The sequence below is a fragment of the Quercus robur genome, chromosome 4 (assembly GCF_932294415.1).
Source record: "Quercus robur chromosome 4, dhQueRobu3.1, whole genome shotgun sequence".
NCBI classification, from domain to species: domain Eukaryota; kingdom Viridiplantae; phylum Streptophyta; class Magnoliopsida; order Fagales; family Fagaceae; genus Quercus; species Quercus robur.
The window spans coordinates 59884041-59910472 of NC_065537.1; the positions used below are offsets into that span (position 1 = coordinate 59884041).

Genomic DNA, 26432 nt, shown 5'->3' on the forward strand with positions numbered 1-26432 from the left:
TAAGGCGTGCTCAAACTTTGTTGAAGGATCAAAAGGTGATAAAATGTTGATTATATGACCTCCTTACCCTTATCTCTATATGAGCCAAAGGGACAAATGAGTTAGAAGGCAAAGACTCAAGGTATATTAAAAAAAATGACTCTCTTAGTACATTAAAAAAAATATATATGTTATTTACAATTGCGTCTATAAAAATAAGTTTTTTTTTTTTTTAATTTAATAAAATCCTATTTAAGATTGACTATGTTATAAAAATAAATAAAGTTAATTAGCAATAACATCAATTGAAATGGAAATATTAGCATAATTTAAATATGAAGACTTTATTAGTAATTTTTTTTTACAAAAGGTAAGAAAACTATATTTAAATAAAAAATATATATCAAAAAATTTAAATAAATATTATTTTATTTATATTTATATATAAAATAAAAAATAAAAATAAAAACACCCCTTAATGCTGTCCATTGGGCCTCAAAACACATTGTGGCGACTCTACTTTAGCCCGAGTTTGGTAAGAGTTATCTACCCAAGCTTAGTACGGATCATCTAGCTAGATTGGTCATTTAGCGGCTCTTTTATTTTGCTCTACATGGAGTCAAATATTGGGTCTAAAGCCTTCTAATAACTAATAAGAGGATAAACTTTGGGCATGAAATTCCAAACCCATAGGTGGCCCGTTAGGTCTATTAATTTCTTGGGCTTTGTTTATGCCCAAACCTTACATGAAGTGGCAATTTTTTAATGCGCTGGAGCATGCAAGTTTGCCAATAACTTTGTACAATATGGCACTAAAGTGAAATGGGGGATGAAACTCTTCATTAGGGATCAGAGCTAGGGTGTGTGTCATGGTATTGTTGGAGGATATAACTCTTTTATAGATTATGTTAGGTTCTAAAAGTTTAGAATAATTGGAAAACTATGAGTACAAACTTGTCTAAATATAGATTCCTAAGTTTATAGGTTTGATTACGAAAGTTTGGATTTGTGCAAAAACACAAGCTTGTTCAAACCTCCAATTAAAAATTACGACTAGATTGCTTTTACTCTAACTTAAACAAAGTGCGGAACAAGAGTAAATAAGAGCAATTAACCGATAACACTACCCTAAGCCATATTCATCCATCATCAATAATAAAATGAAAGCTTAAAGAGTATGTAAGAGAAATGCAAATACAAGATAACACCAAGACGTATTATCGAAGAGGAAACCGAAGAATTCGGTGAAAATCCTCTCCGCGACCCTCCTAGTCGAAATCGATTCACTAGAGAATAAAGTTAGAGTACACGAATAACAACAAACCCTCCAAGCCTAGTCTATCCCATGTACTTGAGCCTTCCAAGCTCATGCTACTAATGGACTTCTTGAAGTCTTGTTTTCTTTAGCTTTCCAAATCCTACAATTCAGCCCGATTGCATCTACCAACAAATGGCTCATTCCAATACTTTCCAACAGTACCAAAATCTCACTTGACACTCAAAATGGGTGTGGTAAGTATTTGAGCTAACAACCTCTTAAAGATCTAGAGATGGAGAGATAGGATTTGAGGAAACTACAAGGAAATGTGTAGGTGATTGTGAGTATAACAATCTCTAACTCTCAAGTGTATTTGCTAGGATTTTCTCTCTGAAAAGCACTCTTTACAGTTCATGGGTAATGAAAGTATTTATAATGTGGGTAAAGAATTTGGTAAAGCAACTTAACTTTTTGCCAAACAAAAAGTTTCATGGGTACTTTGTGGGATGGCTCTTCTCGTGAAACACTCGTGAACTTGACAGTTTAGCATGACTCTTTAGCTTCCAGTCATATGCTTCACACATGGCCTTTTTGCGGGTTGCTTCTCGTGAGCTAGTCGCGACTTCCACTGATTCACCTCTTGAACCTTGATTCTTCACTGATCTCTCACACTCATCCTTTACAAATAAACCCACATATATATAAGGAAAATGATTAAAGAAATTAAAATCAAATTTGGCACGGAATTAAAACCAACACAAGTTAGTTGGAAATCACAACTTTACAGATTAGACAATGCTCAAGGTGCTATAAGTCAAAATATAAGAAAAAGGAAGTTGCAGGTTCAAAAATTTAAAACATGCCAAGTTTGACCGATCGAGAACAAAGCTCGATCGATCGAGAGATGAGTTCTACAGAATTTTAATTTCAGCCCAACAGCCCATTGGCGTAGTAGTTGATTAGGGCTTCAAATTTATTTCACATAGTATTTAAAGGAAACCCTAAGACACGTTTTAAGAAGATTTTGGAGGTATTCATATGAGATCTAAAGGGTACTGTGCCTTTTCATTTCAAAGTCACTACCAAAATTCTATTTATTCATCTTTAGAACCGGTAGATCTGAAGTTGCAGCAACAAGATCATACATAGCTGATAATTTAAACATTCAATGGTGGTCTTGGAGTCTCAAACTAGAGAGTTTGTGTTGCTAAGCTTTTGAGTGGGTTCTCAAAGTTACAAATGTGAGAATTTGTGTTCAACAAATCCAAGATAGAAGAGTCCATGGAGTCGGAGCTGCATATGGTCGTGTTAGTAAGTTCTACAAGAAGTACCTTTAGATTTAGGATTTAAATCTACTGTAATCTTCTATTATGTCATAGTGGATTTGTTTATCTTGAGAATAGTTAAGTTAAATCATCTCCAGGATTTTACCTTGAAACAGTTGGTTTTATTGGATTTCTTAGGTAATCATATCGTTGTCTTATCTATTTTTCCGCATTGTATGATATGATCTATTACTATTTAAACTAGATCTCATAATTAACCTAAGTAAACACTTGGCTAATATATTAAATTAAACAATCTATTTTAAGGGTCTAAACAAACAAACAAATTTACACTTTATTAGCCCAAATGCAGACTATAGATGGGTGCTGAAACATAGTTTGAAACATCCAAAAATGTGAAGTCCAAAGTAAAACTTGTTAGGAAGGAAAGCATATCACAAGCTAAACTTAATGATAAAATTTAAAAACAACTACAGGCAAAGCCAGTTTTCCAACTAATTTGTGAAAGACAAAAGGCCTAAGGAAATTCCCAATAGTTACAAACAAGACTACAATTCCAACAAAAGTTGCGGTGCCTCTCCAAACATCACGGAAATATACAGTCCTCAAGGATGCAATATTTTTATTCCACCAGTTGCCATAGTGCTCATTAAGATCTTTAGCAACATCATGGTAGCAGGAATTTTTTTCCACAATTTCTTGGCCAAGTTTGTTAACCATTTGGGCAACTGCTTTATAGCTGCCTAACGAGTGAGCAATAATCTTTTTTTCAACAAGCAACTCCGCATCTTCTCTAGTGTTTATAAGAAAATCCAATAGCACAATATAATTGCAAATTTAAGCTTCAAATGGATAATGACACTGCTCGAGGGCCATGAGGTTCCGGAAAAGGTCTTCTGTTCCGTGATTTATCACAAAGCGTGGAACCACCAATCTAGTTTGCAGACAGTCCAAGCACCAAAAGCATTTTAAGCATGGTAAGCAATGCAAGAGCCATGAGCAATTGAATCTTGGAAAAATTTCTGAGAGATTTGGCTTCTCGACTTGAATGTCAAGTAAAACTTTATCTGCTTGATTTTCCTTACGTACCTGGAATTTCAATCCCCGTGTCCAACTTTGTTGCACTATGTAGATGTTCAATAATGCTTCCAGTTTCCAGGTTCCTGGGTAAGTAGAAATATCTCTGCAAATCAGTAAAATGTTTTACTTCCTTCTCAATGGGTTTTTTCTGGTCACCCGGAAAAAAGTAATTACAGGCAAGGTTAATAAAGGACTTATGAATGCTTGTAGACCTTCCAATGTGATGATGTAACTCGTCAAGAATGAAAAATGGAAGCTGATTCTCAAGTAATATCAAGTCATGCTTTATGCCTTCGTCTAGCCATGGTTTACTTAATATATAATCATCCTTTTCATATTCTTGCCTTGTAGCAGTCCTCAAGAAGAGCTCAATGATAAAGATAGAATCCAATAGAATCATTTTCACGAAAACTTTCTTTTCGGGCATATTGGTATTGACAAGTAATAAAATATATCATTCCCCACTACTCTTAGCAAAACTAAAAATGTATCTAGTATGAAATTGACTCTTTAGATATAAAAAACTAATTAAAAAAAATATTACTAATAATACATATTACAATTGCGTTTATAAAACAAAGTTTATAAAAATTAAAGTTGATAAAATACTATTTTAATTCAACTATGTTACAAGAAAAATTAATTGGATCAGCAATATTAAATTAAAAATAAAATATTAGCAAAATTTGAATACAAAGACTAAATTAGTAATTTTGTATCCTAAAAATCAAGAAAAATATATTTTAAATAATATATATATAGTTAAATAAATATTATTTAATTTATATTTAAATATTAAAAAAATGCTTCTCTTAAAGTTGTCCCCATGTGCCTTAAAGCACGTTGAGCAGGCCCTGATTTAGCCCGAGTTAGGGTGCGTCCGTGCGGGTCAATTAGCGAATCATTTAGTTCGTTTGTATGCAGTCAAATATTTGGGTCTAAAGCCCACTAATAAGATGAGAAATTTCAAGCACATAGGTTTTGGGACATCTATTTCTTGGGCTTTGTTTATGCCCCACCCAAACCTTACATTAAGTGGCACTTTTTTAACATGCTGGATCACGGAAGTTTGCCACTAAAATAATGTGCACGAATACAAATAATGTCTTCCACTGTTTGTGTTGTACATTTTGTGCATCAATCACAACTTATCGTGTGTTTGAATTTTTTTCATTTTATACTTTAATTATTTTACAAGGAATGTCAAACAAAGTATATAACAAGTTGTAATCAATGAAGTATATGGTGGAATACAAACAATTAGACAGGTAATTTGTAAAATAATGTTATAATCACAAACTATTTTATAAAATTTTTACAAATGTGACTAGTTTCTTATTGGTTTTCATTTAGATCCACCATTAATATTTTTTTTTTATTTACCAATAACCACTCATCACATCCGTGGTTTGTAAAATTGTTTGTAAAAAAGTTTGCATCTCTATCATTATTATAATTTGTATTATTGTTGGAGGATATAACTCTTTTAGAGGCTAAAACTTATTAGCCCAAATGCAGACTATGGATGGGTGCTGAAATAACCTTTGAAACATGCAATATGTAAAGTCAAAAGTAAAACTTGTTAGGAAAGAAAGGATATCACAAGCTAAACTTAATCACAGTTATTTTCAAAAACAACTACAACCAAAGACAGATTTCCAACTGATATTACAGTACCATAGTAAAGGAAACTTATTTGTGATAAGCAAAAGGCCTAAGGAAATTGCCGATAGTTACAAGCAGGACTATAATTCCAACGAAAGTTGCGCTGCCTCTCCAAATATCACGGAAATATACTGTTTTCAAGGATGCGATATTTTTATTCCACCAGTTTCCATAATGTTCATTAAGATCTTTAGCGAGCTGGAGGTAACACGAATTTTTTTCCAAAATTTCTTTGCCAAGTTTGTTAACCATTTTGGCAACTTCTTTATTGCTGCCTAGCGAGTGAACAATAATCTTTTTGTCAACAAGCAACTCCGCATCGCCTCTAGTGTTTATAAGAAAATCCAATAGCACGATATAATTGCATATGTAAGCTTCTTTTGGATAATGACACTGCTCCAGGGCCATGATGTTTCGGAAAATGTGTTCAGTTCCATGATTTATCTCAAAGGGTGGGATTACCAAGCTAGTTTGCATACGTTTCAAGCACCAAAAGCATTTCAAGCAAGGTAAGCAATGCAAGAGGCTTGAGCAATTGAAGCATGGAAAATTTTTCAAGGGATCCGGGTTCTCAATTTTAATGTCAAGCAAACGTCTATCTTCTACTTCTGATGGTTCTTCCTTCCACTTCTTGAAATTCAATCCTGCCGTGTCCAGCTTTGTTGCACTATACAGATGTGCAATAATATTGTCACTACTTTCCAATTTGGGTGAATAGTAGAAATATCTTTGCAAATCAGTGAAATGTTTTACTTCCTTCTCTTTGGGTATGATCTTGCAATTGTCATTGTGAAAAAAGTAATTACAGGCAAGGTTAATGAAGGACTTAGGAATGCTTGTAGACCTTTCAATGCGACGATGTAACTCGTCAAGAATGAAAAATGGAACCTGATTCTCAAGTAATATCAAGTCATGCTTTATGCCTTCCTCCAGCCATGGTTTACTTAATATATAATCATCCGTTTCACATTCTTGCCTTGCAGCAGTCCTCAAGAAGAGCTCAATGATAAAGATAGAATCCAATAGAAACATTTTCACGAAATCTTCCATTTCGGGTAAAGAGATCTCTTCTGCATAACAATGGCGGATATTCTTCTCTCTTTTCTCAATGATGTTTGCCAATTCCTTCTGGCCAATACGAGTTCTCTGGGAAAAGAATTCCTTGAAATATCTTAGTTTCAAACTTTCCATATTCTCCAGTTCCTTCTTGTGGTCCTGTTCCTTGTTGTTGTCCTGTTCCTTCTTCTTGTGATGAACAGGGCCTATTGAAATAAGCTTTGGAGTGTAGGCTTCTTTCTTTACCTCGCGCAGTTTGTTGGGGACCATGTAGATGCAACACTTGGAGTGCCGCCGGGTACGCCTGACATCTTTAACGTCAATGATAATCTCTGAGCATTCAACTTCTTTTCCATATGAACAATCAGCATCACTGCTAGACGAGGACATCTTTTTCTTATACCAGGTTCCTTTTTTCCTAATGATAAACAACAATCATTAGCATAAGAATAAAATCACTAAACGGTCTAAACCCAAACTTATTCCAAGAAGCACCATTTGGAATAGCTTCTATTATGACCATCAGAGTTTTTATTGCAAAAGATATGCAATCCTCTGTCTCACAATTGTAGGATATACAAACTATTAAACAGAGGATACATAATACAAATCCCCTGTCCTCCCTTTTGTATTTCATTTTATGTTCCACCAATCAAGGTATATTATATGTTTGATTATTATTATTTTATTTTAAACGTTTATTATTTAGTAAGGAAAATAGAACAAATAAATGATAAATTGTAATTGGTGAAACATAAAATATAATACAAAAGATGAAACAAAATTTGTATTTTGACAATACACATGTGAAACATGAGATAATGTAGCATTATGACAACTTGTCTAAGTTCCATCCCAACCCCAACCCCATATACATATCTTTTGTAGTTATCACATCATCATCCGAACACACAGACCAAGATTGAAAGATAAATGTTTAGGCAATTGAATTAAAATATACACATACATAGCCAAAGTACCTTTTATATAGGGGTGACAAATAACAGATTGAGTTCTACTTAGTTACGAAACTAGGAATCACTTAAATAGGCTAAGCTTAGGCAAGACACGGTACATGGCTTTAAAACTTAACATAAGTAATGCATATGATAGGGTAGAATGATGATGTTTTATTGGGCAAACAATGAGGAAAATAGCTTTCATGCAAACTCGATCTCTCTAATCATGGAATGTGTTACATGATTATGTAACCTATTTTTTACTAATCAATACAGATCCAAAGGGGTATATCAAACTTTCTAGAGGCCTAAGGTAAGGGACATGTATGTTCTTGTTGTGTCAACAAGCATCTTCAGGGTTAATTTAAAAAACAAATGAGAAGGTGAACTCTCTAGGGCGTTGCAATTAGTAGGTATGGACCAAAAATCTCACACCAATTCTTTATTGATGATAATATTCTCTCTTGCCGCCGGAACGAGGTAGAAAATACATGAGATTTCTATAGGACTATGAAGAAGCATTGGACCAGAAGATGAATAGAGACTAAACATTGACATTCTTCAGCAAGAACATTTAGAGGGACATCTGGGAGAAAATATAAGTTGAGTTTGGCATCTAATGAAGTAAAAGCCTGGACAAATACTTAGGCTTACCCACACTCATTTGCCACTCAAAAAGTTGAATATTTTTCAAAGATAAAAGAGCCCGTTTGAAAAAGTTAAGGGATGGAAAGATAAATTGCTATCACATACGCAATAGAATATTCTCATCAAAGCCATAGTTCAAGCAGTCTGTACATATGCCATGAGCTGTTTCAATCACTCTTAATTCTTTATGGTGATCAAAAATGTTTTGTGGTTTACAAGAAGGGTGAGAGGAAGATTCATTGAGCAAAAATGGAGTGCATAGCGTGCCTTGAAATGGAGAGGTCGAATGAAGTTTAAGGACCTAAGAGCTTTGAACTCAATATTCATGCTTTGTAGTGGTTAAATCACTAATTCTCTCAAAAGTATAAGCTATTGAGATATGATCAAATTTAATAATTTAACCACATATTTCTAACACTTCTCTTTATGTGTGAATTCAAACTCCCTTTTAATAAGTGAGGTCTAACAAGTAGGATTCAAATGGGAGGTAGAGGGGAGAAGACATAAATAGAAGTTAGGATTTCTTGCTTTGATATCATGTTAAATAACTGATTTCCCCAATAGTTTAACAGAAACCAAATGCATCCTGCGTGTGGAAAACCATCATTGAAGCTCAAGATATCATAGTCAAAGGATCAAGCTGCAGGAGAATCAGGAACGAAAATGATTTAAAATATGGGGGAGGGGTAGGGGGACAACTAACTACCAACACCCACGACCTATAGAGTTGCTCATGACAAGAGTCTTGTAACATAATTTGCACTATTTCATGCATAAAGTGTTTAGGAGTTTAAGGAGGAAATCATTCAAATTGCAAAATTAGAAGCATATTACAATTATCTAGAAAAATATATATATATTTGTCACATCTAATGGTATCTTTTTCTATCTTTTCCGAGAAATATAAAGATATATATATATATATATATATATTTTTTTTTTTTACAAGAAGCACAAGTCTGGGCCCTAAGAGCAACCGCCTCAGTCCGTGCAAAATTCTTGTCTATTTTGCAAAAAAAAAAAAACATACTTTTACTATTTTACACACTCATTTTTACAAAACACTCACGTCAGTTTATCTATTTTATCATCTATTTTATTTAAATAATAATATTTCCTTAATTTTTTATTATATCAAACAAACCACTACTCACATGACCCCACCCACCTTTTTCTTTCTTTGCTGTGAGAAGAAGACAGATGAGAGAGCAACATGACGGGAAGAGAGAAAAAAAAATTAAAAAAATCATTTACATATGAACAGTAACCATGCATATATGCATAGTTACTGTTTATTTGCAAAGTAGTTTTGTATATTTGCACATTTTTACTGGTATTGATGTGGGTGTTTTTTGAATTAAAATATGCAAAACTGAGCACTTTTTGTGTTTTGCAAATTTTTGCAACCACTGATGTGATTGCTCTAATAGATGATGTAGCAAGCATAGGATATAGTCATGAAATCCTTACCACATAAGGCAGAAACAATACTGAATACACCATAAACTCAAGATTACCGAATGGCAATCTGACTTGGGCTCAGACTCCACATAGGATTTTCATGGAAAAGAGCGCATGTCAAGTTACCATGGAGATAATGTATGGCGAAGACGAAGTTCGAAGTTTTAAAAGAAAGAGGGCGAGCAAAATGGCAAGCCCAACTATATATGTGAAAAACTTCACTTGGAATGTGCTAAAACTATGCAGAGAATATCAATTGAGCAAGTAGATCAGAATGAAAGATTCAGTTCATTAAATGGACTAATCTGTAAAATGTTCCCTTGTTCTATACAATGAAAACAGAGGCTACCATTAAGTTACATAAGTAACTAGCCATTAGAACATTAATAACAGCTTCTAACAAACTACTTATTTTCAATTGGACAAATTTTCCGGATAATTCAAAAATCTTTTTGGTTTTTATGAAATCAAGGTGATATTTGGAGTTTCTACTTAATTCTTATCTAGTTTTTTTCCTTCCTATATTCTAGGGTGTCGTGCCCATATACTATGTTAAAGAGGATATTTCACTTTACCTTCTTTATATTTAATCCTTAAATTATGAGAATGAATATTTTATCCCCTCTAAATTATTCCCTGTATAATACTTGCCTCCATAAATTATGAAAGTGTCCACTTAGCTCCTAAATTTTTAACTATGTACACTTAGCCCCCCATCCGATGGATAATAATTTAGTGATGTGAGCTTGTATTCTCATATTTTAAGGGAATAAGTGTATAAATAGTATAGTTTAGGAGAGTAAAATGTGTACTTTCATGATTTATGATAGAAGGTATAAAAAAGATGTATAGTAATAAGTGTACATTCTCATAGTAGATAAAGTAAGTGTAAAAAGGATACTGTTTAAGGGTGTAAATTGTAATTTCCTACATATCATATTAAATTATTGTGATACCCAAAAAAAAAAAAAAAGAAATTAACATTTTTCTTTTCCTTAATTGTATTTATCGTGTAAATTGAAATCAATCCTTTTAGTAAATAATGGAAAATAATTAAAGTGACTGAACTAATTGATATCCACACATATCTACCTCCAAAAAAAAAAAAAAAAAAAAAAAATCTCTTAAACCCTTTTATTATTATTATTATTTTTTTTTATTTTGTGTGTGTTTCCGCGGGGGGGGGAGGGAGAATAGCGTCTCCTAAATTAGAATTTTGAAATATGAACTCAATTACTTACTAAATTATAAAAAATAAACTAAATTATCAATTTTTGGTGAACTTTATACTGTAGAACAAAATTAAAGTGAAACGAAGGAGTAAAGAACCAGCCACCTGCAAATTTTATTTAAACAAAAATAAAGTGAAAGGATGGAGCAAAGAACCTGCAAATTGTACTTGAAAGAAAATGCTTCAGCCTTCTAAACTTGACTCCAAGAAACAGCAGAATATGATAGAGATCATGTCCAACGAAGCAAGGCTAAGACTATTTGAGTCTCTCACTTCTCACTCATAGCTTAAACTCACTCATCTAAGAAACAATCTTCTACTTCTGTACACTTCATATAGCAATTCTGAAAACCTTCTTGCCCTCCTATTTATTGAGTGAACCACCCCAACCCTTATTTTCTCTACGTCATAACCATGACGTCTTTTCTGACAAACATACAACTGTCGCATTTACTTGTCATTACTTTGTGCATTATTTTTATTTTATTTTTTTTTTTTTTTTGAGAAAGTACTTTGTGCATTATTGGTACCAACTAACAAGCACCATTGCCATTGCCATTGCCTTTTTTAATTCAGGGCAACAATTATTAAGGTTGTTACTATTCAACTTCACAAGCTGGCCTGTGAAAACAAACAGTCAAGATGAAGGACCACACACAAAGCAAACGTTGTCTTGACTTGTTTTTAGTCTTTGTGACCTGATTTTTTTTTTTTTTTTTTTAAAGTAAACATCACACGACCTTATTCACTTATATCTTAATCACACAGAATGGTAGCTAGAAGCAGGACCCGGGAGTGACCTATAAGAGAAATATACATGTCGCATTATGGATGCGTTTGGTTGGGGGCTAAAAAGTCAGTGATTAAAAATATGAAGGAGATTAAAAACTGGGTGATAGAAGAGACCTTAATTTTTGCTCATGATGTTTGGTTTCCAGGTTGAAAAGTTGAGGAATGGTAATTTTTTTTTTTTTTTTTTTTTATTGAGAAGAAAAATCAGATGATAAAAATTTATTTGCATACTCCTATTAGATTAAAAAAAAGTAATAAAATATTTTTATTAGAAAATTATGTGTGGATAAGAATTTCATTAACAAAAAAGCGAAGTATAAAAACCCACAAATGAGGAGGAAAAAAACCAAAACAGATGAACAAAAATTTTAAAAAAAAAAAAAAAAAAAAAAAAAACCAAAATGAGAAGCAACAGAGAAGGACAAAAATAGAAGAAGAAAATGACAAAAGTTAAAATAAAAACAAACATATATTTTATGCATAATTTTAAACTACAAAAACTAGCAATTTAAACAATTAATTGATAATATAACTATTAATCTTTAATTTTCTAGAAATTTTACAAGCACGAAAGATATAACAAAAAGATGTAATCCAATGGTGAAATTCTCAAAATTCATTTCCAATAAAAAGATATTGAGTAAGGTTATAGTTTTAGGCTACAACCAATTTTGTAACTAGACTTTGTCATTTTCTCTCCAATTTCCCCACCACCTAAAATTATCCCAACTAAACAGATCCTAAAAGATGCATGCACACATGAAATACACATTTAGTTTCACATGCTTGCAACATGATAGGCTATGTTGTGAGTGAATACGTACCATTGGTGCACCAAGACAGAATTATTGAAGTAATACCTTCAAAAAAAAAAAAAAAAAATTATTGAAGTAATTAGGTACTCACTCCACCTCCCCTTCCTCTACTATTTTTATTTATCTAAAAAAATCAACAAACGTAATCAGGTATACAAGTTGATGCAAAATTTATTGCGACAACAATTTGTTTTTTAATCCAATAGTTATAATAATGGGAGAAGGGCACGAGGGAAACAAAAAATGGTGTGAGACTCCAACAAAAAACAAAAACTTAGCATATTGGCAATTTCAAAACCAACTACAAGCAATGCCAAACTTACAACTAATTGATAATATCACTGTGGGGCCAGAGAATTTGTAATCCCAGCCCACTTTCCATTAGGGCCCAAGGCCCACGCCAAGGAGAGGTATTACCGAGGACATGCAACGAAAGTCCAAATGGCTTAGAGATATAGCCGATGACAATCCTGTCCTTGGCATCCCAAAACCTAGAAGGAAGGGACGGCAGGCCATCAAAGGCGGCCCCCAGAGCTCTCCCAGAAGAAAGGGCGAGTACATTGTAGGGGCAGTTCAAGGAAAACTGTCACCTCCGCATTGAATATGCCAACAAACGTCCTGGCTGACTTAATGGAGAAAGGACCCCTGAACAGTGCGGCGACGAAGAATAAGGGAAAGGCTGTCATTACTGCAATTAAATACTCTGTGCCTGACAGAGCCATACTCTTCAGTTTTTACAACCACCCCCAACTACTTTGGGTATAGGCTGATAAGACAAGTATCAGCCCTATAAAGCTGAACCTACACGTGGACGTTCGAGGGGAGAGAAAAGCTAATATAAAAAGGAAAATGATGTATCGCCAAAAAGGGGGGTAGCACAAAGGGATAATAAGAACATAAAACTCCTCGGACGAGGGATAAGAACCAGAGCCACTCAGGTCGTGCCGAGGAGAACGTTTTCTTGGACAAACTCAGTTCACCTCTATGCGACCATCATGAACACCATGACTAACAACTGTCTGATGACCAAGGTCTAGCCTTTTAGCCCACTCTTTACAAATTTATTGTTTGGGCCTTCAACGTTTGAACCCAATACACCAATTTGGGGTCGTTACAAATTAAGTCCTTACAATCACAATAAAAATAATTAAATATTAATCTTGAAGGAAAAAGGCCTAAGGAAATTCAAGATAGTTACAAGCAGGACTATCGTCCCTAAAAACTCGAATTTGTGTGAAAACATAAGAGCTGTTTAGACCCCCAAATTAAAATTACAACTTGGTTGATTTTACTTTAACTTAAACTAAGTGCGGAATAAAGTAAATGCGAGCGGATAAATAATATAACTACTCTAAACCATATTCATCAAATCACAACAGTAAAATGAAAACTAAAAGAGCAGGGAAGAATAATGCAAACACAAGATAACAAGCCGATGCGTTATCGAAGAGGAAACCAAAGAACTCGGCAAAAAACCTCTCTGCTGCCCTCTAAGCGGTAAATTGATCCACTAGAGAATAAGTTGGAGTATACGAATAATAAAAGATCCTCCAAGCCTAGTCTACCCCATGTACTCGAGCCCTTCAAGCTCCTACTACCAATTGACTTAACGAAGCCATGTCTTTTCTAACTCTCCGGATCATGCAATTCAGCCTGATTACATCAACCAAACAAATGGCTTATTCCAATGCTTCCCAGCAGTACCAAAACCTCACTTTACACTCAAGATGGGTGTGGTAAGTGTTTGAGCTATCAACCTTTCAAGGATTTGAAAATGGAGAGGTAGGAGTTGAGAAAAACTATAATAGATTATGTAGAAAATTGTGGGTATGACAATCTCCTACTCTCAAGGGTAATGACTAGGGTTTTCTCTTTGAAAAAACATTCATTAACATATGTGAGTGATGTGGGTATATATAGTGCGAGTAGAGATATGGTGTATCAAATATGACAAATTGGCAAAACAGAATATTTCGTGGGTATCTCGCGGGAAGGCCTTACTTGCGAGACACTCACGAAAACCAGCTGGCGCCATCTGTCATGACTTTTCACATTTCAATAATGTGCTAAGCTCATGCTTCACTTCGCGGGAAGGCTTCTCGTGAGCTACTTGCAAAAACTTCTTTGGCCTTCAATTTGCCTTGAGTTCTCGCACTTTCTCTCATACACAACCCTTACAATGAAATTCTACATGAAATACATGGTACAAAAGATTGAACAAAATTACAATTAAATTTGGCACAGAATTAAAGCCAACACAAAATAGTTGTAAATCACAACTTTACAGTTCCTATAAAAGTTGCAGTGCCTCTCCAAATATCACGAAAATATATTGTTCTCAAGGATCCCATATTACGATTACAATCGTTGGCATAGTACCTATGGAGACTTTTTGCCTCAGCTCGGCCAATAGCTTGCTTGTAACCGATTTTGGCTTGAATCCCACATCGAAAGAACCCCCCCCCCCGCGACCCTCCTAGTCGAAATCGATTCACTAGAGAATAAAGTTAGAGTACACGAATAACAACAAACCCTCCAAGCCTAGTCTATCCCATGTACTTGAGCCTTCCAAGCTCATGCTACTAATGGACTTCTTGAAGTCTTGTTTTCTTTAGCTTTCCAAATCCTACAATTCAACCCGATTGCATCTACCAACAAATGGCTCATTCCAATACTTTCCAACAGTACCAAAATCTCACTTGACACTCAAAATGGGTGTGGTAAGTATTTGAGCTAACAACCTCTTAAGGATCTAGAGATGGAGAGATAGGATTTGAGGAAACTACAAGGAAATGTGTAGATGATTGTGAGTATAACAATCTCTAACTCTCAAGTGTATTTGCTAGGATTTTCTCTCTGAAAAGCACTCTTTACAGTTCATGGGTAATGAGAGTATTTATAATGTGGGTAAAGAATTTGGTAAAGCAACTTAACTTTTTGCCAAACAAAAAGTTTCGTGGGTACTTTGTGGGATGGCTCTTCTCGTGAAACACTCGTGAACTTGACAGTCTAGCATGACTCTTTAGCTTCCAGTCATATGCTTCACACATGGCCTTTTTGCGGGTTGCTTCTCGTGAGCTAGTCGCGACTTCCACTGATTCACCTCTTGAACCTTGATTCTTCACTGATCTCTCACACTCATCCTTTACAAATAAACCCACATATATATAAGGAAAATGATTAAAGAAATTAAAATCAAATTTGGCACGAAATTAAAACCAACACAAGTTAGTTGGAAATCACAACTTTACGGATTAGACAATGCTCAAGGTGCTATAAGTCAAAATATAAGAAAAAGGAAGTTGCAGGTTCAAAAATTTAAAACATGCCAAGTTTGACCGATCGAGAACAAAGCTCGATCAATCGAGAGATGAGTTCTACAGAATTTTAATTTCCGCCCAACAGCCCATTGGCGTAGTAGTTGATTAGGGCTTCAAATTTATTTCACATAGTATTTAAAGGAAAACCTAAGACACGTTTTAAGAAGATTTTGGAGGTATTCATATGAGATCTAAAGGGTACTGTGCCTTTTCATTTCAAAGTCACTACCAAAATTCTATTTATTCATCTTTAGAACCGGTAGATCTGAAGTTGCTGCAACAAGATCATACATAGCTGATGATTTAAACATTCAATGGTGGTCTTGGAGTCTCAAACTAGAGAGTTTGTGTTGCTAAGCTTTTGAGTGGGTTCTCAAAGTTACAAACGTGAGAATTTGTGTTCAACAAATTCAAGATAAAAGAGTCCATGGAGTCGGAGCTGCATATGGTCGTGTTAGTAAGTTCTACAAGAAGTACCTTTAGATTTAGGATTTAAATCTACTGTAATCTTCCATTCTATCATAGTGGATTTGTTTATCTTGAGAATAGTTAGGTTAAATCATCTCTAGGATTTTACCTTGAAACAGTTGGTTTCATTGGATTTCTTAGGTAATCATATCGTTGTCTTATCTATTTTTCCGCATTGTATGATATGATCTATTACTATTTAAACTAGATCTCATAATTAACCTAAGTAAACACTTGGCTAATATATTAAATTAAACAATTTATTTTAAGGGTCTAAACAAACAAACAAATTGACACTTTATTAGCCCAAATGCAGACTATAGATGGGTGCTGAAACATAGTTTGAAACATCCCAAAATGTGAAGTCCAAAGTAAAACTTGTTAGGAAGGAAAGCATATCACAAGCTAAACTTAATGATAAAATTTAAAAACAACTATAGGCAAAGCCAGTTTTCCAACTAATTTGTGAAAGACAAAAGGCCTAAGGAAATTCCCAATAGTTACAAACAAGACTACAATTCCAACAAAAGTTGCGGTGCCTCTCCAAACATCACGGAAATATACAGTCCTCAAGGATGCAATATTTTTATTCCACCAGTTGCCATAGTGCTCATTAAGATCTTTAGCAACATCATGGTAGCAGGAATTTTTTTCCACAATTTCTTGGCCAAGTTTGTTAACCATTTGGGCAACTGCTTTATAGCTGCCTAACGAGTGAGCAATAATCTTTTTTTCAACAAGCAACTCCGCATCTTCTCTAGTGTTTATAAGAAAATCCAATAGCACAATATAATTGCAAATGTAAGCTTCAAATGGATAATGACACTGCTCGAGGGCCATGAGGTTCCGGAAAAGGTCTTCCGTTCCGTGATTTATCACAAAGCGTGGAACCACCAATCTAGTTTGCAGACAGTCCAAGCACCAAAAGCATTTTAAGCATGGTAAGCAATGCAAGAGCCATGAGCAATTGAATCTTGGAAAAATTTCTGAGAGATTTGGCTTCTCGACTTGAATGTCAAGTAAAACTTTATCTGCTTGATTTTCCTTACTTACCTGGAATTTCAATCCCGCTGTGTCCAACTTTGTTGCACTATGTAGATGTTCAATAATGCTTCCAGTTTCCAGGTTCCTGGGTAAGTAGAAATATCTCTGCAAATCAGTAAAATGTTTTACTTCCTTCTCAATGGGTTTTTTCTGGTCACCCGGAAAAAGGTAATTACAGACAAGGTTAATAAAGGACTTATGAATGCTTGTAGACCTTCCAATGTGATGATGTAACTCGTCAAGAATGAAAAATGGAAGCTGATTCTCAAGTAATATCAAGTCATGCTTTATGCCTTCGTCTAGCCATGGTTTACTTAATATATAATCATCCTTTTCATATTCTTGCCTTGTAGCAGTCCTCAAGAAGAGCTCAATGATAAAGATAGAATCCAATAGAATCATTTTCACGAAATCTTTCTTTTCGGGCATATTGGTATTGACAAGAAATAAAATATATCATTCCCCACTTCTCTTAGCAAACTAAAAAGGTATCCAGTATAAAATTGACTCTTTAGATATAGAAAATTAATTAAAAAAATATTACTAATAATACATGTTACAATTGCGTTTATAAAACAAAGTTTATAAAAATTAAAGTTGATAAAATTCTATTTTAGTTCAACTATATTACAAGAAAAATTAATTGGATTAGTAATATTAAATTAAAAATAAAATATTAGCAAAATTTGAATACAAAGACTTAATTAGTAATTTTGTATCCTAAAAATCAAGAAAAATAGATTTTAAATAATATATATATAGTTAAATAAATATTATTTAATTTATATTTAAATATTAAAAAAATGCTTCTCTTAAAGTTGTCCCCATGTGCCTTAAAGCACGTTGAGCAGGCCCTGATGTAGCCCGAGTTGGGGTGCGTCCGTGCGGGTCATCTAGCCAAGCTTAAGAATAGACCATCTCGCTTGACGGGTCAATTAGCGAATCATTTAGTTCGTTTGTATGCAGTCAAATATTTGGGTCTAAAGCCCACTAATAAGATGAGAAATTTTAAGCACATAGGTTTTGGGACATCTATTTCTTGGGCTTTGTTTATGCCCCACCCAAACCTTACATTAAGTGGCACTTTTTCAACATGCTGGATCACGGAAGTTTGCCACTAAAATAATGTGCACGAATACAAATAATGTCTTCCACTGTTTGTGTTGTACATTTTGTGCATCAATTACAACTTATCGTGTGTTTGAATTTTTTTCATTTTATACTTTAATTATTTTACAAGGAAAGTCAAACGAAGTATATAACAAGTTGTTATCAATGAAGTATACGGTGGAATACAAATAGTTAGACAGATAATTTGTAGAATAATGCTACAACTACAAATTGTTGATGTGACTATTTTTTTATTGGTTTTTATCTAGATCCATCATTAATATTATTTTTCATTTATCAATAACCACTTACCGTATCCGTAGTTTGTAAAAAAGTTTACATCTCTATCATTACTCTAATTTGTATTATTTTTGGAGGATATAACTCTTTTAGAGGCTAAAACTTATTAGCCCAAATGCAGACTATGGATGGGTGCTGAAATAACCTTTGAAACATGCAATATGTAAAGTCAAAAGTAAAACTTGTTAGGAAAGAAAGGATATCACAAACTAAACTTAATCACAGTTATTTTCAAAAACAACTACAACCAAAGACAGATTTCCAACTGATATTACAGTACCATAGTAAAGGAAACTTATTTGTGAAAGACAAAAGGCCTAAGGAAATTACCGACAGTTACAAGCAGGACTATAATTCCAACGAAAGTTGCGCTGCCTCTCCAAATATCACGGAAATATACCGTTTTCAAGGATGCGATATTTTTATTCCACCAGTTTTCATAATGTTCATTAAGATTTTTAGCGAGCTGAAGGTAACATGAATTTTTTTCCAAAATTTCTTTGCCAAGTTTGTTAACCATTTTGGCAACTTCTTTATTGCTGCCTAGCGAGTGAACAATAATCTTCTTGTCAACAAGCAACTCCGCATCGTCTCTAGTGTTTATAAGAAAATCCAATAGCACGATATAATTGCAAATGTAAGCTTCTTTTGGATAATGACACTGCTCCAAGGCCATGATGTTTCGGAAAATGTGTTCAGTTCCATGATTTATCTCAAAGGGTGGGATTACCAAGCTAGTTTGCATACGTTTCAAGCACCAAAAGCATTTCAAGCAAGGTAAGCAATGCAAGAGGCTTGAGCAATTGAAGCATGGAAAAATTTTCAAGGGATCCGGGTTCTCGATTTGAATGTCAAGCAAACGTCTATCTTCTAATTCTGATGGTTCTTCCTTCCACTTCTTGAAATTCAATCCTGCCGTGTCCAGCTTTGTTGCACTATACAGATGTGCAATAATATCGTTACTACTTTTCAATTTGGGTGAGTAGTAGAAATATCTTTGCAAATCAGTGAAATGTTTCACTTTATTCACGATGGAGAATTTCTTTTCACCGAAAAAGTACTTACAGGCAAGCTCAAGAAAGGAACTACGATCTTCTGGAAACACTCCAATGTGATGATATAACTGTTCAAGAATGAAAAATGGAAGCTGATTCTCAAGTAATATCAAGTCATGCTTTATGCCTTCCTCTAGCCATGGTTTACTTAATATATAATCATCCTTTTCATATCCTGACCTTGAAGCAGTCCTCAAGAAGAGCTCAATGATAAAGATAGAATCCAATAGAATCATTTTCACGAAAACAAAATCTTCCTTTCCGGGTAGAGAGATCTCTTCTGCATAACACTGGCGGATATTCTCTTCGTTTTTTATAATGATGTTTGCAAATTCCTTCTGGCCTTTCCAGGTCCTCCGGCAAAAGAATTCGTTGAAATATCTTAGTTTCAAACTTTCCATGTTCTCCTGTTCCTTCTTGTTGTCCACTTCATTCTTGTTATGATGATCCATGTGGTTCAGTTCCTTGTTGTGATGTACAGGGCCTATTGAAATAAGCTTCGGAGTGTAGGCTTCTTTCTTTACCTCGCGAAGTTTCTTGGGGACCATGTAGATGCAACACTCGGAGCACCGCTGGGCAGGCTTAGCATTTTCAACGTCAATGATAATCTCTGGGCATTCAGGTTCTTTTCCATGTGAAGAATTCGTATCACTGTCCATCTTTTTCAAATGCCAGGTTCTTTTTTCCTAGTAACAAACAAACAACAATCATTAGCGTAATAATACAATCACTAACCCCCAAACTTATTCCAAGAGGCATCATTTGCAACAGGTTCTATTATGACCATTAGATTTTTTTATTGGAAAAGATATATGCATGCATTCTCTCTCTCTGCATAATTGTGGGATTCACAAACCATCATAGGGAGGAGGATACATAATAAAAATACTTTGTCTCATTTTTTGTATTCAAATTTATGTTTTATCATTTATGGTATACCACATATTTGATTTTTTTTTTTTTTTTCATTTTAAACATTGATTATTTTATAAAGAAAGTCAAATAAATATATGAATAGCTGTGATTAATGAAACATAAAGTAGAATACAAAAGGTGGAACAAAGGATTTGAATTTGAGGATAAATGTATCTCATGCACGAGTTAATATAGCATTATGACAATTTCTCTAAGTTCCATCCCAATTCCAACCTTATATAAATATCTTCAAAATGACTTTTATTAGTCTTTTTCTTTTGCAGTTATCACATCATCATCCGAACACACAGACCAAGATTGAAAAATACATATTTAGGTAACTAATTAAATCGCACATGCGCTCACACACATATATGGCTAAAGTCCCTTTATATAGGGGCGACAATTAAATAGAAGATCGTGTTTTACTGACATACGAAACCAACAATAACCTAAATAGGCAAAGCTCAAGCAAGACAAGAGTACATGATCCTAAAACTAGACATTAGTAACGCATATGATAGGGTAGAATGATGATGTTTTATTGAGCAAACAATGAGGAAAATGGCCTTCCATGCAAAATGGATCTCTCTGATCAAGGAATGTGTTACGTGATTAAGTCTGTATCCTATTTTTTACTAGTCAATACTGAACCAAAGGGGTGCATCAAACTTTCTAAAGGTCTAAGACCGGCTGACAGGGTTAGTTTAAAAATCTCACACCTATTCTTTGCTAATGATAATATCCTCTTTTGCCATACAACCGTGGACGAGGTAGAAAATATAGGAGATTCTATAGGACTATGAAGAAGCATTGGGCCTGGAGGTGAATAGAGACAAAACTTCAATATTCTTCATCAGGAACATGTAGAGGGACATCCGGGAGAAAATACAAGCTGATTGAATTTGGTATCCAAGGAAGTAAAAGCCTGGGCAAATGCTTAGGCTTACCCGCACTCGTTTGCCACTCAAAAACTGATTTCTTTTCGAATATAAAAGAGCCTATTTGAAAAGGTTAAGGGGGGTGGAAATAGAATTTGCTATCAAATACGGAATAAGATATTCTCATCAAAGTTGTAGTTTATGTTGTTCTTACGTATGCTGTTGTGCAACAACGAAAGCTCTAACATCAATTATTACAATTTGAGGTTAACATAAATGCATTCACATAAACAAAAAATAAAAAATATCCATAAGAGACAACATTATTTAACATGGCTCAGCCAACTCCATGCCTACATCCTAAGGCAATACCGACAAAAATATCAATTATCAATGATATGAATTACAACAACATTAATTAATACTCACAACTCACACTAACAACACTCACAAAACTCACCAAAATAAAATCACAAACCCAAAGCCTGTATACACCCAATAACTCTCACACAGCACAAACTCAAACAAACTCTCAACACACAATCACGGTAATCTTTCAACACCAAAAATCTACCAAATCATTGAAGAAATTCACACATGCTCTTCTAGAAGTTTTTCGCATCTCCCCACATAAGAGGAACCTTATTAGACAAAAGCCTCCAAATTCTTTGCAACAATGCTTATTTATAAGGCTTCAATCATACTCCTTGGTGGACAAAGAATACCTATTACTTCTTTAGAAATACTTTTTCATTCTATGTCAATGAAAATCCTTGTCTTCCACACCAAGAAAAAACCTTTCCTTCTATGCCAGAAAATCTAAACCAAAAATAAATAGGGATTTGAGGCAATATTCAACATATACCATAAGTTGTTTCAATCACCCTAAATTCTCTATGACGAGCTAGTAATCAAAAACTTTTTGTGGGTTAGAAGAAGGGTGAGAGGAAGAGTTATTGGGCAAAATGGAGCACATATTGTGCATAGAAATGGAGAGGTGGCATGGGGTTTAAGAACCTAAGAGCTTTGAACGTAATTCATAGTTAGGGATTAAATAACTGATTCTCCCTAAAGTTTAATTATAGTAAATTTAATTAAACCACATACTTCTAACACTCCTCTTCATATGTTGACTCAAAACACCCTTTTAATAAGTGAGACTCAATGTCATATTTTAAATGAAAGGTAGAGTGGAATAGTCAAAAATAAAACTCAAGATCTCCTGCTCTGATACCATTTTGAATTACCAATTTTTCCAATAGGTTAAACTTTTGGTATAGGTGAATTCTGTAAAACACCTACACCTTACTATACTCCAAGCTCTCAAAGCTAGGTACTTCGCATCATGCTCCTTCATGGCAGTGTAACAAAATCCAAATGCATCCTATGAGTAGAGAAGCATCCTTGAAGCTCAAGATATCATAGTCAAAAGATCAAGCTGGGGAATCAAAAATGGAAAATCATTTAAAAATGTTGGGGAGAGGGGACAACTGACTACCAACACCCACAACCATAGAGTTGCTCACCACCACCGCCTTTGCTACATGAAGCACAAGTCAGTGCCCTAATAGATGATGCATCAAGGATATGATCTAGTCATGAAATCCTTGCCACACAAGGCAGAAACACGACTGAATACACCATAAACTCAAGATTACCGAATGAAAAATTGATTTGGGCTCAAACTCCACATAGGATTTTCATGGTAAAAAGAACATATCAAGTTACCATAAAAGTATGGAAAAGACCAAATTGAAGGTTTAAAAGGGACTGGGCGAGCAAAATGGTAAGCATGAGTTCCCAACTATGTGAAAAGCTTCACTTGGAGTGTGCTAAAACTATGCAAATAAGATCAATTGGGTAAGTACATCAGAATGAAAGATTGAGTTCGTTAAATGGACTAATCTGTTAAAAGTTCCTTTGTTTTATATATTGAAAACAGAGGCTACCATTAAGTTACATAACTGACTAGCCATTAGAACATTAATAACAGCCTCTAACAAACTCAAACAAACTGCACCAAGAACCCTAGGCAATTACAATCTAACACCTATACAATTAAAAGCATGTGAGACGCATATGACTTCTTAAGCTATTTACAATGTAAGATACTAGAAAAATGGACACAACCTGTAGCTTTTGTAGAGCTCCTCAAGAAATAGCTATCATACATCCCATGCGTAATAGTTTAGGAAAGTAAACTTATATTCTCATTGTTAGGTTTCGAGTTTGTAATGTTGGCAAACCATGACAAAAACTAAGTCTCATTAGTTTAGAATGGTCTACATTGAAATCCAAGACAAAAAATCTCAAATTCGAGATGAAAAAAATGAGTTACAATCTGTTTCATTCAATTGGTACTCGATCGATCGAAAGTCGCATATCAACAAAAAATCAGCAAACGCAAAAAGCCCATAATTTGACCATTTGAAACCCAAATAGCAAGCTGTTTTTTCTAGTAATTAAAAGACATTATAAGCTAACTCTAGAGAGGGTTTTTAGAGTTTTTTTAGATAGATTAGAGTGCATTTTGTGCCTCTTTTATATCTAGGGTTTTGTACCCAAAAAACTCTCTCATATCTTCTATTGGTATTATTTCTTGAAGAACTTCAAGATCCGATATTGTAAAAGTTGCTGCTTTCTCTAGTCATCAAAGGTGCTGATAATCTAAACCTTTAAGGGTGGTCTTGAAGTCACAAACAGAAAAGTTTATGTTTTTTTATCACAAGTGTGAGTGCTTGTGTTGCAAAGGCCTAATAGAGAAGGAGCCCGTGAATTCAGAGTTTGCACGTGGTTGTGTCAGTAAGTTCTACATGTGGTAGCAATAAGATGTTAGTGTTCTAAGTCTTATTGTAAACTTTGATTCTCTATAGTGGATTTGCTTTTTACTTTGAGGATAGCTAGGTTAAATTCTCCTCAGGTTTTTTACTGGTTTTGTTTTCCTAGATCATCATATCGTTTTGTTATTTATTTTTCCGTTACTTTGTATGATATGATTGTTTTGTTTTAACCTAGATCTGAATAATAAACCTAAGTATTCATTTGGTTAATTAATTAGGTTAAACAATCTAGTTTTCAGGGATCTAAAAACTAACACTCATAATTTATAAGTTAAGTGTAAAATGAATATAGTTTAGGAGAACAAAATGTGTGTTTTCATAATTTATATGAGGGAAGATCTAAAAGAGTGTATAATTTGGTAAGTATGCATTTTCAAAGTCTAAGGAGTAGGTGTAAAAAGGGAATAGTTTAAGGGGATAAAGTACAATTTTTTATATTAAAATATTAAATTAATGAGATACCCAAAAAAAAAAAAAAGTAACTTTTTTCTTCTCATAAATCATTTTTATCACCCATAGGGTCTGTTTGAATAGAATTTATTTTGCTGAAACTGAAAACTGAAAATACTGTAGCAAAATAATTTTTAAATGTGTAAATAATGCTGTAGGACCCATTTTAATGAAAAAGTTAATAAAAAGTGGAGTTTGTGAGTCCGTGAACAGTGCACAAATGCACTGTTCACAGTTGAAAAATCAACAAAACCGACTTTGAAAAAAAAAAAAAAAAAAAATCTGAAAACGCACAAAGTTGAAAACGTGGACGTGGACGTGCTATCCAAACTGCACCATAATTGAAGTCAGTCCTAATTTCTAGGGCAACAAGCCGACAATAATAAATTTTAGTAAATAATTGAAGTGACTGAACTAATTGATATCCACACAAATCTACCTCAAAAAAAAATAATAATAATAAAAAATAAAATAAAATAAAATACATCTCTTAAATCTTTTTTGTGTAGGGGTGGGGGGGAATAGCGTCTCCTAACTCCTAATATTTGTTAGAGGAAGTTTTTAGTTGAATAAAAAATCGACATTATAATATGGTTTTAAAACTCGGACCGTTCAATGAACCGAAAAAGAAAAAGATTTAAGGTTTTTAAAATTGGACCAGGATTGAACTGAAATTAAACCGTGATAACGTCATAATTAATTTAATAATTATTTAAAATATAAATAAATATATTAAATTAGTATAAGTGAAAAAAATCAACTAAAATAGTCCAAATAAATATAGAAATCTAATTTTCAAATGTCTTTTTTATATCATAACTTTCATAAGGCAAATAAAAAATATTAAATTTTAAGCAAAAATAAAATTTTTTTTTTTTTAATAAAACTCAATATTGTACTCTTTTAATCTTTTTATGGGAACTTATATCTAAATTATCTCAAGTTATGCTCAAGCTCATTTGAGTACCCAATAAATTGTTTTATGCCAAAGCCCATTTGAATATTCAACTAGTTATGAAAATTTTTAAAATAAAAAATAAACAGAAGCTAAAGGAGTGGACGAATAAAGCATTAAAAAATTGACTAAATAAAGAACAAAGCCAAGTAAAATTTTGAAAAGAGTGGTTGACAGTTGACACTTGACCGCATGTATTTAGTTAAATTTTCAAAATAAAAAAATAAACAAAAGCCAGAAGAGTGGCCAGCCAAACCATTCAAAAATTGATTAAACCCAATAAAATTTAAAAGAGAGTGGTTGACAGCTTGTATTTAATGGGAGACAGAATGCAAGTTGTCAATCATCTTCAAAGAGACCGGAAGACTCTAGAGTTTAAAGGAAAAACGCAGAAGGGAAAAAAACTGCAGAAACGACAAACGAAAAAAACGCAAAGAAATGCAAAAACAGCAGTCGGCAAAAACGCAGAGAGAGAGGGCGAGCTAGACTGAAAAGAAGAATAAGAACAAATAGTAGTGCGATCTCAATGTCTAAGGTTGAAGCTTCATCAATGGTTGAGCTGTAACTCTGTAAGTACCCAAAAAAAAAAAAAAAAAAAACTCTGAATCACTGAACCTGCAAGAACCGTGACAACCCGTGAGGTTGAACCACGGTTCACTGAGTTTTTCATGCCAGTTTTTGAAGTTAAAAAAAAACCGTTTTGATGAACAGTTTTGGTTAACACGGTCGAAACCTTACGTTAAAATTTTGAAATATGAACTCAATTACTTACTAAATTATAGTAAAAAAAATAAAAAATAAACTAAATTATCAATTTTTGGCGAACTTTATATTGTAGAACAAAATTACAGTGAAACGAAGGAG

The 26432-nt window shown here is 33.8% G+C and overlaps 3 protein-coding genes across 5 annotated transcripts in view; all 3 read right to left on the minus strand.

Annotated features, from left to right (window-relative positions):
* Positions 1 to 2877: 2877 nt before the first annotated feature.
* Positions 2878 to 17487, minus strand: LOC126723178 (UPF0481 protein At3g47200-like). The gene is made up of 2 exons (XM_050426479.1): positions 17072 to 17487; positions 2878 to 3612 (listed from the first exon to the last, which is right to left on the minus strand). Exons 1-2 carry the CDS (start codon positions 17462 to 17464, stop codon positions 3361 to 3363), a joined length of 645 nt encoding a protein of 214 aa, XP_050282436.1. The 5' UTR covers positions 17465 to 17487; the 3' UTR covers positions 2878 to 3360.
* Positions 5203 to 10975, minus strand: LOC126723170 (UPF0481 protein At3g47200-like). Its single transcript, XM_050426462.1, has 2 exons — positions 10779 to 10975; positions 5203 to 6742 (listed from the first exon to the last, which is right to left on the minus strand). Exon 2 carries the CDS (start codon positions 6712 to 6714, stop codon positions 5296 to 5298), a length of 1419 nt encoding a protein of 472 aa, XP_050282419.1. The 5' UTR covers positions 6715 to 6742; positions 10779 to 10975; the 3' UTR covers positions 5203 to 5295.
* Positions 17488 to 18672: 1185 nt separating the features above from the next.
* LOC126723171 (UPF0481 protein At3g47200-like) overlaps positions 18673 to 26432 on the minus strand; it is a 28555-nt gene continuing 20795 nt past the window's right edge. For all 3 annotated transcript variants that reach the window (XM_050426465.1, XM_050426464.1, XM_050426463.1), the window contains exon 2: positions 18673 to 20213. In XM_050426465.1, coding sequence (XP_050282422.1) covers positions 18768 to 20186 — 1419 coding nt within the window. In that variant the 5' untranslated portion in view covers positions 20187 to 20213 and the 3' untranslated portion in view covers positions 18673 to 18767. The remainder of the gene's footprint in view (positions 20214 to 26432) is intronic.